This window comes from Bos grunniens, chromosome 6, assembly GCF_055505025.1.
Source record: "Bos grunniens cultivar Pamir isolate PY7600 chromosome 6, Bosgru_T2T1.0, whole genome shotgun sequence".
In the NCBI taxonomy this organism is placed as follows: domain Eukaryota; kingdom Metazoa; phylum Chordata; class Mammalia; order Artiodactyla; family Bovidae; genus Bos; species Bos grunniens.
Genome location: NC_141170.1, coordinates 31,373,017 through 31,387,448, shown reverse-complemented (window position 1 = coordinate 31,387,448; position 14,432 = coordinate 31,373,017). Strand labels below are relative to the sequence as shown.

The 14,432-nt window shown below is 35.7% G+C and overlaps 1 protein-coding gene across 3 annotated transcripts in view; it reads left to right on the top strand.

The window, feature by feature from the left end:
- Positions 1 to 12,442, top strand: part of MOB1B (MOB kinase activator 1B) — a 93,336-nt gene extending 80,894 nt beyond the window's left edge. For all 3 annotated transcript variants that reach the window (XM_086405488.1, XM_086405487.1, XM_086405489.1), the window contains 3 exons: positions 861 to 994; positions 3,448 to 3,611; positions 6,678 to 12,442. In XM_086405488.1, coding sequence (XP_086261614.1) covers positions 861 to 994; positions 3,448 to 3,611; positions 6,678 to 6,755 — 376 coding nt within the window. In that variant the 3' untranslated portion in view covers positions 6,756 to 12,442. The remainder of the gene's footprint in view (positions 1 to 860; positions 995 to 3,447; positions 3,612 to 6,677) is intronic.
- The last annotated feature ends 1,990 nt before the right edge of the window (positions 12,443 to 14,432 follow it).

Below are 14,432 nucleotides of genomic sequence, written 5' to 3'. Positions count from 1 at the left end.
GCTAGTTCAGTTTAGACATTTTTGTTCTTTGGAGTTTCAACTGCATGCTTATTGTCTTAAAAATCAGGTTGTGGTTGTAAGTGTGTGTTTGTGTAGTTAGCTCCATGAGCATTCTGTCGCACTGTTTTTACATACTCATTTACAGGTTTGTCTTCTCTACCAGTCTTTTCTCTGTGAAAATAGAGAAAACATCTTTCATTTCAGTGTCCCTTGTTCAAGAGGCATTCCTTGACTCATCATTTCTCATATTGTAGGTGCACATTAAAAGTTTATTGTACCAAAGGATAGTGTCTGGTTAATACACAAATACTATAGGCATCTTTATTGGGAGTCCCAGCCTTCCTCAAAGGCTTGTGTAGCTCCTGAACCAAGTATACTCAAATATTGAATCATTCTCTTTTTCATTCATTTTACTTTGGCACTTCTGTTTCATTCTCTATCCTTAACCCAAATTTTAACGCCCCAAATTAAAGAGAATCGTACTGTGTAAGGAGAAATGTTTTTTGAGGAAAAAGACAACAATTATAAAGATTAAAGATGATCATCATAGAAGTAAGAAATAAACTTAGGGTTTCTACTATGGCAATTTATACTGTATGTGATTCTAAAATATAAAAGTTATATATGAAGGAAGGTTCACAAAAAATGAGTTTGGTGGAATCTTAGTTTGTATCCTGATAAATGCAAAATAGTCTAATAGCAATTTTAAAATGCCAAATACAAAAAAAAATTAATTTGGAGGAAGAGATTAAAATATATCCTGAATATATTCAAAATAAACATATGTGTAATACAAAAAATACAGACATTATTTATAGATTATATTGATATTCTGTGTGCTTTTTATCTTTCCAATACAGATATGAATATCATTGGGCAGATGGAACAAACATAAAGAAGCCTATTAAGTGCTCTGCACCAAAGTATATTGATTACCTGATGACTTGGGTTCAGGACCAGTTGGATGATGAGACATTATTTCCATCAAAAATTGGTATAATGGTTTTGGTTAACTGGGATCCCTCATGATTTATCTACCTTCATACTTCTCTAGGACTTACAATAGAATTGCCTGTGTATTCAAGGAACCATGCTGGATTAATTGCCACTTCAAAATATTTCTAATATTTCTAATCTTATATGCTTGAAAAGTGTCTTTTTTTTTTTTTCATACCAAGTTTATCATGCATTAATTAGGTAAACGTCCCTATAATTTTAAACAATAAGAAGATCAGTATATCTTGGATTGTAACAAATCTGGCCTGTTTTAAGGGAAGAAAAGAGACTGGACATTGGGTAGACAGCCAGTTAGACATATGCTATAGTCATATCCATTTCATATTTAGAAAGGGAGTTTGTATGACATAAGGGACTTCCTTCATGGCTCAGCTGATAAAGAATCTGCCTGCAATGCAGGAGACCTGAGTTCCTGCATTGGGAGTCCCTGGGTTGGGAAGATCCCCTGGAGAAGGAACCAGCTACGCACTCCAGGATTCTGGCCTGTAGAATTCCATGGACTGTATAGTCCATGGGGTCGCAAAGAGTCGGACATGACAGTCACTTTCACTTTCTTTCACTTTCATATGACATAAACCCAGTCTTACATTATATTTTTGTCAGAGCATTTGTATTCATGACCCATAGCATGAACCTTGCAGACTGTGAAATCAACTAGGTGAGAAGAAAACAAGAAGATTTGATGAGTTGACCTGTTAGCACCTAAGTGACTCTTACTTTTTTTTATATTCACTGGCCTTTTAAAGGGCTAAACTTTCAAGCAGAAATTATTTACATTTAGACAGTTCATATGATTTTACTGTGTCAAACTGCTTACAGCTGTGTTTTCTAAAAAAAAATTAGAATTTGCTTTTTCAACGTCTTGACTGTATTTTATGCTTTTTTACTTTTGGGGAGAAAGATGTGGTGGAGGAGACAGCAATGTAAATAGTTGCTGTTATGACACATTCATTGAATGCTTTAACTACTTCAAAGCCTTTGTAATGAAAGGTCTATTTTTCAAAACTGCATTCCTTATATAGATAGTATGGTATGGGATAAGTGCCCTCATCTTTGATCTTCCATATTTTTAAACTTTTTATTTTAACCCAATTTCAGACTTTTGTTAGTAGAAAATTTGTAAGAATCATGCAAAGAACCCTTATATATCCTTCCAGATTCTTTAGTTGCCAGCATTTTAACTTATTTGCTTTCCCTCTCTCTCCCTCCTTCCCTCCCTGCTTCGCTCCTTCCCTACTTTTTCTTCCTTCCTGACCCCACATTCTTTCTTTTTCCTGAAGATTTGAGAGTAAGTTGCGTATATGATGACCTTTATCTCCATGTGCTTCAATGTGTATTTTCTTAGACAATCACAAAGTAACTTTCAAAATCAGGAAATTAATACCAGTATAATATTATTGTCTAATTTACAGATCTTATTCCAATTTTTTAGTCTTTTTTGGTCTTTCATGGCATTGACATTTTTGAAGAGTGTAACATACTATTTAGTATAATGTCCCTTCATTTGGGAGACACTTATGTCCCCCCAAATGTCTTATGTTGTCTTATGTTTTCTTGTGACCTATAACTTTTTTGTTTTAAACTTTTAATTTTATATTGAAGTATAGCCGTTTAACAATGTTGTGATAGTTTCTGGTAGGCTGCAAAGGGACTCAGCCATACATATACATGTATCCTTTCTCCCCAAAACTCCCCTCCCATCCAGGCTGCCAGATAACATTGAGCAGAGTTCCCTACTGTGCCATACAGTAGGACCTTGTTGTGACTTTTAATATTTTTGAGTGGGCAGTAGGCAATATGATCACATTGAAGCCAGTAGTACCATAAAAGTATTTGGCTTGTGTTTTGCCAGTCTGGATCATTTAGCCAGTTTAACAAGGGATGTGGATTTTTGTATTTTTCTAGTTTTATATTTGTTTAATGCTATAAAAGTGCTCTAATTCAGAAAGCCAGTCTCTCTAATTGAGCAGAGACTACAGCTAATTTCAAGATAAATGTAGTCCTGGTGTAGTAATGCGATAACTTCCGTAGGAAAAAAATATAAAAATGTATTGCCAGCATTTCAGACAAAACTAAACGTGGTAATACATTATTTGTGTTCAGCATAAGAAATCTGAGGGTCTAAGTGTGCATTTTAGCACCATTACCATCTCAGACATTTATTTGTGGTATTTTTGGTAAACTGGTGTTATATTACAGGCCTAAGGGGCCATACTGAAGACAGATTCTTATTCCATAGAAGCATTGAAGTTTGTTTTCATTCATGATGTATTGAGAACATTTGACATGTACAATGGGTATATTAAGTGGTAATAAAAATATTTCTTATTTTCAGCCTTGTTTTGGTAATTTATGTTGTCACTTGCTGACAAACTCATACTGCTGTGTTCTCTTCTTGTTAATAGAGGGAGTTGTTTATCTCTTTACTAGGTGTCCCATTTCCGAAGAATTTCATGTCTGTGGCAAAAACTATACTCAAACGCCTCTTTAGGGTTTATGCTCACATTTATCATCAGCATTTCGACCCTGTGATCCAGCTTCAAGAGGAAGCACATCTCAATACATCTTTCAAGCACTTTATTTTTTTTGTCCAGGTAAGTTTGATTAGGGATTTCCCTGATAGCTCAATATTTTGTAAAGAATTTGGTAAATTCTCAAATTCTCAGAATTTGGTAAAGAATCTGCCTGTGATGCGGGAGACCTGGGTTCGACCCGTGGGTTGGGAAGATCTCCTGGAGAAGGGAAAGGCTACCCACTCCAGTATTCTGGCATGGAGAAATCCATGAACTGTTTAGTCCATCGGGTCTCAAAGAGTCAGACACTGCTGAGCCACTTTCACTTTCAAGTTGGAGTAAGAGATATTTTTTGCTCAGTAAAAGCAGTTATCTACAGAGTTATGAGGTGAATACTACATCCATACTGTCAGAATAAAATTTGCTCTATTTCTTTAGTCTTTATCCTCTTGAATACTTGCCATGATGATAAAGACTTGCCTTCAGTTTCTGAATTCCATCGCAAGTCTACAGTGAATCTGAGCGATCTTACTTCAGCTGTCTGTCTGTAATGGAGCAGCTGAATAGGGAACTTGGCTGGTGGACATGGAGTTGAACTTGTCTCTGAGCACTCCTGCTACTCCCTTTTCCTGTCTACTCTAGATCTTTTTTTGAAGATCTGGCATGGAAATGAACTTTAAATAGCATATCTTTTCCCTCCTTTTAAAACCATATTCTGAATAAGTTCTGAATTTGATAACTGTCCATTATTCCAAAGTGGGGGAGAAATGTCCCAAAGAGCGTTGATATTCCAGACATCCATTAATCTTTGATCCAACTCCTTAAGTTGACCTCCTCTTCCTTCACTGTTTAGTTCTCAGACATCTGGCTTTAGAGATTTAGACTAAAAGAAATGAGGTTATTCTTGCCCTGCTATAGTAATTAGAGAACCAACAGGTAGGAGTGAAAAAGGGAGAAATGCATAAACTGAGCAGATATTTTTCAGTGGAGGTTGGAGAAGGAAAGTGGTAGGTAGGAGATGTCCATGACTTAGAGCTCTGTTGTTGTTTTTTTAATCTGTTTTTGTATATAAACTTATAAATGCCTTTATCACACTCATCTCCACAAAGAAAAATTTGTTTATTTTCCTTCTATTAACACTCCTCACACTGAGGGCACACGTTTTGTATCTTAATTTCACCTATATAAACAAAAGAAATTTAGGAGATAGTAACTTGCCAAAACCATTGCTCTGAGCAATTATTTTACTGTGGTGTCCTTATCTATAGATACCAATAGAAACAAAGAAAATGTTATACTAAATGTCTGCCTCTGTGCCTTGGTTTATGCAGAACATGATTACTTGAGGTTTCAGTAGTTTGGGAGAGGATTTCTCTCACCAGAAAGTTTAGTTTTACCTTACTGTATGATGTTAAAGTACCCTGTATCTCCCAACTCCTAGCAAATAGTAAGAAATTGGTATGTGGCATTTACCACATCTGAGCCTCATTACATGTGAGGACACTGTGATGGTTTTAAAGATGGGTCCGTTGGTTATATAGGATCACCTCTTTGAGTGAGAGTGGCCCCTGCCCTGGGCCTCACAGTTTAGAAGTTTGACCCTGGCCCTTCTCCAGCTTACTCCTCCCCACAGAGTGAGAAATCCGCATGGCCAAGAACATACCTGCATGGGTCCCTTTGGGTATATAGTTGGGTACGTGAGATTCAGAATTCCCTGCCCACGTGGTCCCAAGTGTATTTCCAGGATCTGCATGGATCTTTTCTGTTGGTCCATTGTTTTAAGGGAAGGTCATGTCTCTTATATGTATATCTCTAAACCTAGGGAATACCCATATTGCAGCTGTTCATGAGTGTGTGTGGACATTGCCTTTATAAGCCAGTCAGGGTGTCCACACTCCTGCATGTGAGACCCTTTCAAGTACAGGATAGATCTGGGGTTTGGTAGATCAGGGAGGTTTCCTGAGGGCCAAGGACTGGCTCTCCTCGTGTGTAGACTCTTGAGGAGTCTTTTAAAAATTCTAAATTTGAATCTGCCTTCCTGGCTACTATGAAGGTGTATTTGTCAAGGCAGGAGAATCAAACATATATAAAAATATATTAGCTTAATATAAAATATAATAACTTAGTCATGTGATATAATATCCATTTGTGTTCTTGGTTCACACCCCACAAATCTTAGTGGTAGACTTGCTGTTAAATGCCCCTAATGTTTCTTCTCAGTTCTTACTTTTGGCACATGGTGAGTGCTAATAAACGAGTGAAATTGAGAGCTCAGAATGCCCCATTGTGGCAGAAGATCAGAAATACTGACAACCTTTATGTTTTAACCTTATAATTTATAAACTATTTTTATAGAGGAAAGCTATTCAGAATTGAATTTCAGAATGACAGTGATAGAACTTCTAAAGAACCACAAATTGAATCCAGGCTTTCTTATTTGTTCTTTATAGGATTTTATTACTTATCATTTGTGGACTCCACATTATTCATGTCATTCTCATACCATATCCTATGTAGCTTGCAGATATGTTAGTTAATAACATAAACTAAATCTTTTATTCTTCATATAATGCTGTAATTTTCCTGAGAATTTTTTTGGTCCCTGCTTGATTGGATGTATCTAGATGGTGTCCCAGTTATTCATCCTAACAGGGAGCAGCAAGTCTCATTTATTGTTTACTTTCTGCCAGGGATTACATGAAGTGGTTCACACACAGTATCACATTTAGTCCCCATAGTAATCTTATGAGATATGTGTTTGTGTGTGTGTGTGTGTCTGTGTGTGTGTGTGTTAGTCGCTCAGTCGTGTCCAACTCTTTGCAACTCCACGAACTGTAGCCGGCCAGGCTTCTCTGTCCATGGAGTTCTCCAGGCAAGAATACTGGAGTGCATTACCATTCTCTTCTCCAGAATCTTGAGATAATTTATCCTAATATTAGTAGAAATGTAAAATCCCAGAAGTGGTTAAGTGATTTGCTCAAGATGCAAGAGGTAGAGAATGGGGGGGGGGAAACTTTTTTTTTTTTTAAGATTTGACTTGCATTTACTTTAAAAGCTAATTTCCAACAAATGTTAATGGAAATCTATTTTGGAATGAGATGTAAATAATATGTTCTTGCTGTTTCTTCTGCCTTTCTCGGCACATAGGAATTCAACCTTATTGATAGAAGAGAACTTGCACCACTCCAGGAACTGATTGAAAAACTCACCTCGAAGGACAGATAAAAGGATGGGGACCTATGCAAATTATTCCTCAAATCAAGCTGTGTGGCGTGTATTTGAATTTTGTTGTATTTTATTTTTATCTTGGTGGTTTTTATCTACTCTTGGAGGGCTTGTTTGGGTTCCTTTTTCTTTAATCTGAATAAATGAAACCATATACTATTGCTAGAGGAAGCCAAGAACCACTGTCTATACATTTGATAGGGGTAAATTTTGTCTTAGTGGAATATAGTATTTTTTTTAACTTGGAGAATTTTTAATAATATTATATGTTGAAAGAAAATGCTTACTGATTAGACTGCTCATGGATGGCTGTTCTCCCTGTGTAAATTATGGCTAATTTTTGAAGTCCCCAAAAGACGTTTTTAAGTGCCTTGGCAGGCTCACTTCTGAGGTGCAAAGCACAGACATAGAATTGAACAGGGCTTGAAACAATATTAGGATTTCTACCCAGGGCACTTACTGATGCATGTTTTAAAATATTGATAAAAGCCATAGTTTACCTAAATTGATGATCTCCAACTTTTACTACATTAGAGAAACACAATTTGTAAAGGTGTGCGTGTAGGGCATAAAAAATTAGTATTTCTTAATTATTTTTGATATTGATAGTAATTCTGTTCAATGGATACTTAGAGTTCTATAAGCAAGTCTTTTCCATCTCTTGATATCTGTGATATTGAAACTTGAAGATGTTGAAATGTAATAGCTGTTACATTTTGGCTTCTTTCTACACTTTAACTGCACTGTAGATGTAAAAATTCAGGTTATATATAGGTTTGCGATCTTCAGAGGTGATGCTGAACTGTGAGGTTTCTTAGCAATTGCCAAATGAGCCATAAGTCTGCAAAATCCCCTTCTGCTTTGAAGAGGACTGGAGTGTGTGGTTGTGGGGGACGAGGGTGGGGTTAGTTTGAATGGGGCGTTATAGATGGGATTGAGTATGGGAAGTCAAGTTCAAGAAAGACCTTTCTCAGAACGCTTGACTAGAATGGCATGAAGATTTTAATCAATATCTTGTAAACAAAGTCTTAGAGACTTCCTTTTAGGAATCAACTTCCATGTGAAGTTAAAAATAAATAACTAACTTTAGATGTAGGCATGCACATGGAATTTAAGGACTCTGTGGGAAAATTGATCACTTTACAGCATTTCCATTCAGTGAATGGAGCTGGTGTTTTATCATTTTAAAATGATACAGTACCTTCTTTGCTTGTTGTAGGCCCAAGCGTTCTGACTTCTGATTTTTCCACTGTGAAAGGAAGTCTTTCTTTGCAGTGATATCAGATAATGAAAGTGTTAAATGAGTACTTACTAACTTTTACCTTTTTTTGCCATGACTTTCTAGTGAACTATTCCCATAAGTAAAAAATTCAGAAACTTAGTTTTTGAAGTAAATATTAACATTTTTCACTTCAGTTTTATTCTTGCAAATTATCCTCTTAGACTTTCAGTTTTAATTTTGTCAGTTCTGGTAAAACTGTTTCCTTCAGTTCGAAATATATACCTTTTCCCTTGTAGACTAGAAATCTTGCTCTGAAATTATATAGACTAAAAACACTTAATAGAAAAGAATGTAAAATGAAATCAGTTTGGTTTTGCCATTAACAAATCGAATAGTGATACAATTTAATGCCATTGCAATATGATCACTAGGAACTTTTTCTCCCATTTCATTTCTAGCAATCATTCTCCACGTACCAACATGGAATTAACAGGAGAAACTGACAGAGGCAAATACATTGGACATTCATTGGTAACACCTATTTGTAAACTGCAGTGAGAACTGCTGACGTCCTTAAAACAAATATTTTAGTATCCGAATATACAACATCAGCCACTATGGGTTGATTCAGAAGTAAAATTTGACATCCAGTGATTTGGGCCCTATCCATTTAGGAAAATGAAGCACATGATTATTCAAATTGTCTTCCATACTGCATTTGACTTCGTATCAACCTAATAATAAAGGGGTTGCGGTAGCCAGGTGTGGAGAGAAAAGTGAAACATTCATTTTTCTCATTTAAGCCTTACATAGTACTGTACAAATGTTATTATAAATTAATGTTTAGTAGCAGGACTGACTTTTCCACTCTAGGTAGATAGGAGTTTCTTGTCACTGTGCCAGAATCTCAGGTGCCTGCTTCTGAGTATTCCTTGAAAAAAAGGTATTGGGAAGTAAGGACATATGTATGTGTATATATGGTAACAAAGTAGAGACATTCTCCCAGGGAGAGGCCTGGCAGTGTACATGGTGTTAACATGGCTGCATGTAGGGAAACACCAGAGCGTGTGCGAAATAACTGATTTCTTAAAAAGTTGCTTTGATTCAGTTGGTTCCCATGAGCATTAGTAAGTTGCCCTTTATAAAATAAGGATCACATCTTGTTTTGCAACAGAGTTTGCTTACAAATGTCTATTGGATTCTTTCCAAGTCTCTTAATTTACAAATAACCAGGATAATGATTCCCCCCACTCTGTCCCACCTTTTTTACAGACATACAAAGCAGAAGTTGGTTTTCTCATATGCGGATGAAAGCATGAAATATAAAGTAATAAGTTTACATAGTGTTACTGTCGCAATGCTTTGGTTAAATGTTGATATAAAGCAAGTTTTAGGAATTCTTTTAAATGATGAAGTAATGGTGGTGGAAAGAAATTAGTAACGGAAAGAGTGAAAATCTTTTCATTAGCTGTAGGTGGTGCTACTGGCTTTTATTTGCTGGCTTGATTATTCTGTTTCCCACAAAAACCATGGCATTAGTAAAACAGTAAGTATGTGTTAGGTGGTAGAGGCTTTGGAGGTCAGTTTACCTTAAATTGAAAGATTTTAGATAGCTGTTTCTTCCTACCTTTGCTTGTTATTTGTAAATGCTAAATGGTCAGCATAAAACTAGATGGGAGAAGAAATGTTTAGAGTATAATAAATATGTCTCAGACTGAGTTACTGCCTGGCTTATCAGGAAAGAAAGCACTACAATCTCTTCAGGAATTACAGATAATGTGCATATTTATATTTTACATGTAATCACCATACTCCATTTTATGTATAGTATTTTCCTTGCTTAGGGGAAAATAGCACAGTAACAGATTTCTTTTATACCTTTGTCTTCACCCTCTCTGAGAGAGGTTTTGATAACCACTGAAATAGTAAGATATGGGAGATATAATTGTTAGTCTGTAGGACTTCCTTTTAAAATAAATATGCCACACCTTAAACAGCCAAGTGAGAGTTGATCTTCAGGGTGGTTTCTTGGGAGCACTACTTATTCCAGCTACACTGTAGAGGTATAATCACTTTCAGAGATGCCTTGAGAGTTGTTGTGTGACTATACAAGAAAATCCATTTCATCATTTTAGTTGCACCAAAAACTTTTCTGGAAGCCTAATATGACCTATCTCATTTACCAAAATGACTCTGCTTTGGCTCTTTTCTTAGAACTAAACTATTAAGGAAGTTCAAAAGAATATGCAAAAAAAAAAAAATATGCCATAGGATCTGAATTGCAGAAGAGAATGTTTTGAGTATTGATTTGTAACATCATTTAATAAAAAACATAATTTCTTCATGTCACTACTTTGAGGTAGGCAATATCATTTGGATGTATACATTTTATTTTATTTTTAAAAATTTAGTTTAATTATCTTACACTTAAATATAATAACTTTAAAAAAAAAGGATCCAATATTTAAGATAGAAGTAACTTAAGAAAATAACAACCTTTACCTCTATCCTTTTTTAAAAAAAACTTACTTTCATGCAAATGAACAATTTAAATTTCAAGGCTGGAGAAATTGGAACACATTTTATATATTAATTATGCTGAATTTAAGTCTGTGTATCGTAGTAAAAAATTTCAAACTGTATAATCATTTCATGTCGTTTATAACTTTAACATTTTATTGTCTTTTTAAAAGATACAATCAAGAAGTATATTTGAAAATATCACTGCATACCAAGAGGAAAGCTTATTTTCAAACATATCAGGGACATTAAAAAATACACCAATTCCTAGAAACACTATTTTAGATCTATACTTTAAGAACCACTCCTAAAATGATTTAAATATCAGCATATTGTCGTAGTATTCAGTTTCACATAGGAATTATTGTTGTTCAGCTATCAGTGTAATGGTGTATGAGAAAACTGTTTAGAGGTAAAGTTATTTCATGATTTAATGGAAAATGATTTTAATCTATAGTAACAATTCTGATTGCAGACAGTTTGAATTTTTGAGGCTCTCCTAATGGGCTAATCATAGAGAAAAAATCATTTTGAAGCTATAAAACTGTGTTTCTGTGTCTGCCATACTTAAATTTTGACAAAAGAGAAAATACAGATTAAAATACTGAATACTCTCAGTTTTGCAAGTGTGACACATTTTCTGCATATAATACTACACAATAGAAAAATTTGGATTAAATCCTCAAAGATAGTGAAAACACTGGCCTTTCCAAACTGTGTGTTTACTTGTCATCTCCTCTTTGGAGGTAAATTCTTTCCTTATGGCTGTTGACTTTCCCTATCTTCTTCCCTCCCCATCTTGCAACACACACTCACATGGACAAAAAACAAAACAGATTGATTATATAGGTCCTCACTATTGGTGATTCTAAAGTGATTGCTGTCACCAGATAGGTTGTGGCTGAAGTGTTGGACAATAAAACTTAAAGGAGCATTTTTGGTTTGTTTTGGTTGACAACTTTCTTTAAACTATGTCACTGAAACTGATATTATTAGTGATATACATTTAAAATTGTATTAATATTTAGTGTCTGTTATAAATCTTTTATTTGTGGTTGTTTCTTACAGGTTTGCACGTTTTAATTTTTGTTTACTTAATTGTGCAAGGTGTAAAATAGATTCGCACATTTTCATTTTAGGAACACTTGTCTCCCTGAATTGTTCTGCAGAGATAACTATTTTTAGGGGAAATAGTTTTTTACAGCCACTAAATTGTATTTGTTATTTTTGTACATGCATTGCTAGGGTGGTAAGAGCACTAATCTTGTAGGGAAAAACTTTTGTTTTATTTGAATGTTTCCTATACATTATTACTTACAATTACCTAGGAACAGCATCATGAAATACAATAAATATAAGAACACTTAAAGTTTTAATAAAATCATTTCTATCAAACAGGACAAAACCAGAAAAATACTACCAGAGCCATAAATGGAAGCGGTAGCATACACACTATGCAAGTGTTGTCGAGAATGAGTAAGGCGGGAGCCCGCTCTCATGGAGATGGACAGTTTCTCTATATTAAAGGAGCTGTCTAAAACATGAAATGCAATATGGGCGCGTATTATAAATTGTGCCAAGATTACTCAAATTGTAGTTACTGTGGATCAAACTTTAAACTGTTTCATCATTTTTGTTTTAAGAGGGGATACTGAGGGAATTCTCTGGCAGTCAAGTGGTTAAGCCTTGGCGCTTTCACTGCCTGGGCCTGGGTTCGATCCCTGGGTTGGGGGAACTAAGATCCTGCAAGCCACATGATGTGGCAAAAAAAAATAAGAGGGTACTGAATGTCAGAAAGTCTACAATATGTTTTGAGATATGTAAATAAAGTATACAGACTTGTATGTGATGGGATTGGAACTATTTAATTTCTAGGTTTTTTTGTTTGTTTTAAGGAAGAAAATGTTTATTTAAAAAATAATAAATAGTTATGTTTGGTCATGAATCCTGACTTTGCATTAGTGTTCATTTTTGCTATAGGTATTCCCACATTGCGTACATTCCCAGAGAAATATTGAAGGTCTATGAAATATGTTGAACAGTTTTAGGCCTTATTTTTTGTAATGTTCACAACAACCCTGGAAATTAGTATCTCAATATTTTTTATACTAGAAAGCTAAAGCTTAGAAACTGTAAAGTCACTGATGAGAACTAGGGTTAAAAAACCTGAATATGCTTGACCTTGAGACCAGTGCTTTTATTTTGTTTAAATATACTATTACTATGAGAATAGTTAGCAAAATAATTGTTGACTTTTCCATTAAGCCAAGATTTTATCTTAATATTTTGTCTTCATTGTAGACCATTAAAGGGCTTCCCTGGTAGCTCAGCTAGTAAAGAATCCCCCTGCAATGCAGGAGACTCCAGTTCAATTCCTGGATCGGGAAGATCCCCTGGAGAAGGGATAGGTTATCCACTCCCGTATTTTTGGGCTTCCCTTGTGGCTCAGATGGTAAAGAATCTGCCTACAATGTGAGAGATTTGGGTTGTGGATAGGAGAAATTTATAAGCAAGTTTACTGTGTTGATAAACATCCTTTTACAGAAGTTGTTGGGTGGGTATACACAAATGCATGGGTTGTGTAACCACTTAATATTTTCTGCCTAAGTTATTCTCATTTTCTCAGTTGGTTAAAGAGTTTTCTTAATAAACCTGTATGCTATCAGGAGACCCTGTCTCATTCTTTAGTTATACCAGCATTCCTGCAGGAGAAAAGGAATTCCTACATTGAAGGAGTAGAAAAATTTCTGGCAGGAGTTAAGATGGTAGCATACTTGTTCCTGGTTGAGTATTCTAATACCCTGTATTTTATCTGTAATTCCCAAGTCTGAAAAGCTCAGAAAAAGTACTTTCTTCAGTTCACTGCAAACTGAACCTGATAAGAGGTTAACAGTCTTTATTTCACTGTGCAAATTGATGTTTCACTGCAAAATGTTAGTGTATTTAACACTTCTGCAGGAGGGTGAGGAATGGTTACATAATATACATAATATGTGACTATTTTTCTTTCCTAAATTCCAAAACTGGAAAAATCCCGAAACTGAATTGACTACAAGAGTTTCACGTAAGACATTGTGGACAAAAATCAGGGAGTACATTCGAGAGTTTTTTTTTAGTCTCTTCCTTATGTTAGCCATTGGTTATGGAGGATATAATGAACTTAATGTCAGAGTTTCCCGTGTTTAATATTTCAGTCACTGCACTATAGTGGTTTTGGTTTTTGTTTTATATATATATATTTTAGTTTCATCTTGTTTTGGTGGAGGAAGAAACACATTTAAAGATTTCTTCAGTTCAGCCGCCCAGTCGTGTCTGCGACCCCATGGACTGCAGCATGCCAGGCCTCCCTGTCCATCACCAGCTCCCAGAGTTTACTCAAACTCAGGTCCATTGAGCCGGTGATGCCATCCAACCATCTCATCCTCTGTCGTCCCCTTCTCCTCCCACCCTCAATCTTTCCCAGCATCAGGGTCTTTTCAAATGAGTCAGCTCTTGCGTCAGGTGGCCAAAGTATTGGAGTTTCACCTTCAACATTAGTCCTTCCAATGAACATTCAGGACTGATTTCCTTTAGGATGAACTGGTTGGATCTCCTTGCAGTCCAAGGGACTCTGAAGAGTCTTCTCCATCTGCTCAACCCCAAATATCTTTATCTGATCCATATGGGACTGAGCTCTACTTTCCTCCTGGAAGTTCTCAGAGAATCACCTTGCTTTATTCTCTCCAGTAGCTGCCAAAACCCTTACCATTTCATGATTTTCCCCTCAAGTTTGGATGTAGGATATATAATACCTATCAGTGGGACAGACAGAGTCAGACACGACTGAAGCAACTTAGCAGCAGCAGCAGTGGGACGGAGAAGGCAATGGCACCCCACTCCAGTACTCTTGCCTGGAAAATCCCATGGATGGAGGAGCCTGGTGGGTTGCCGTCTAT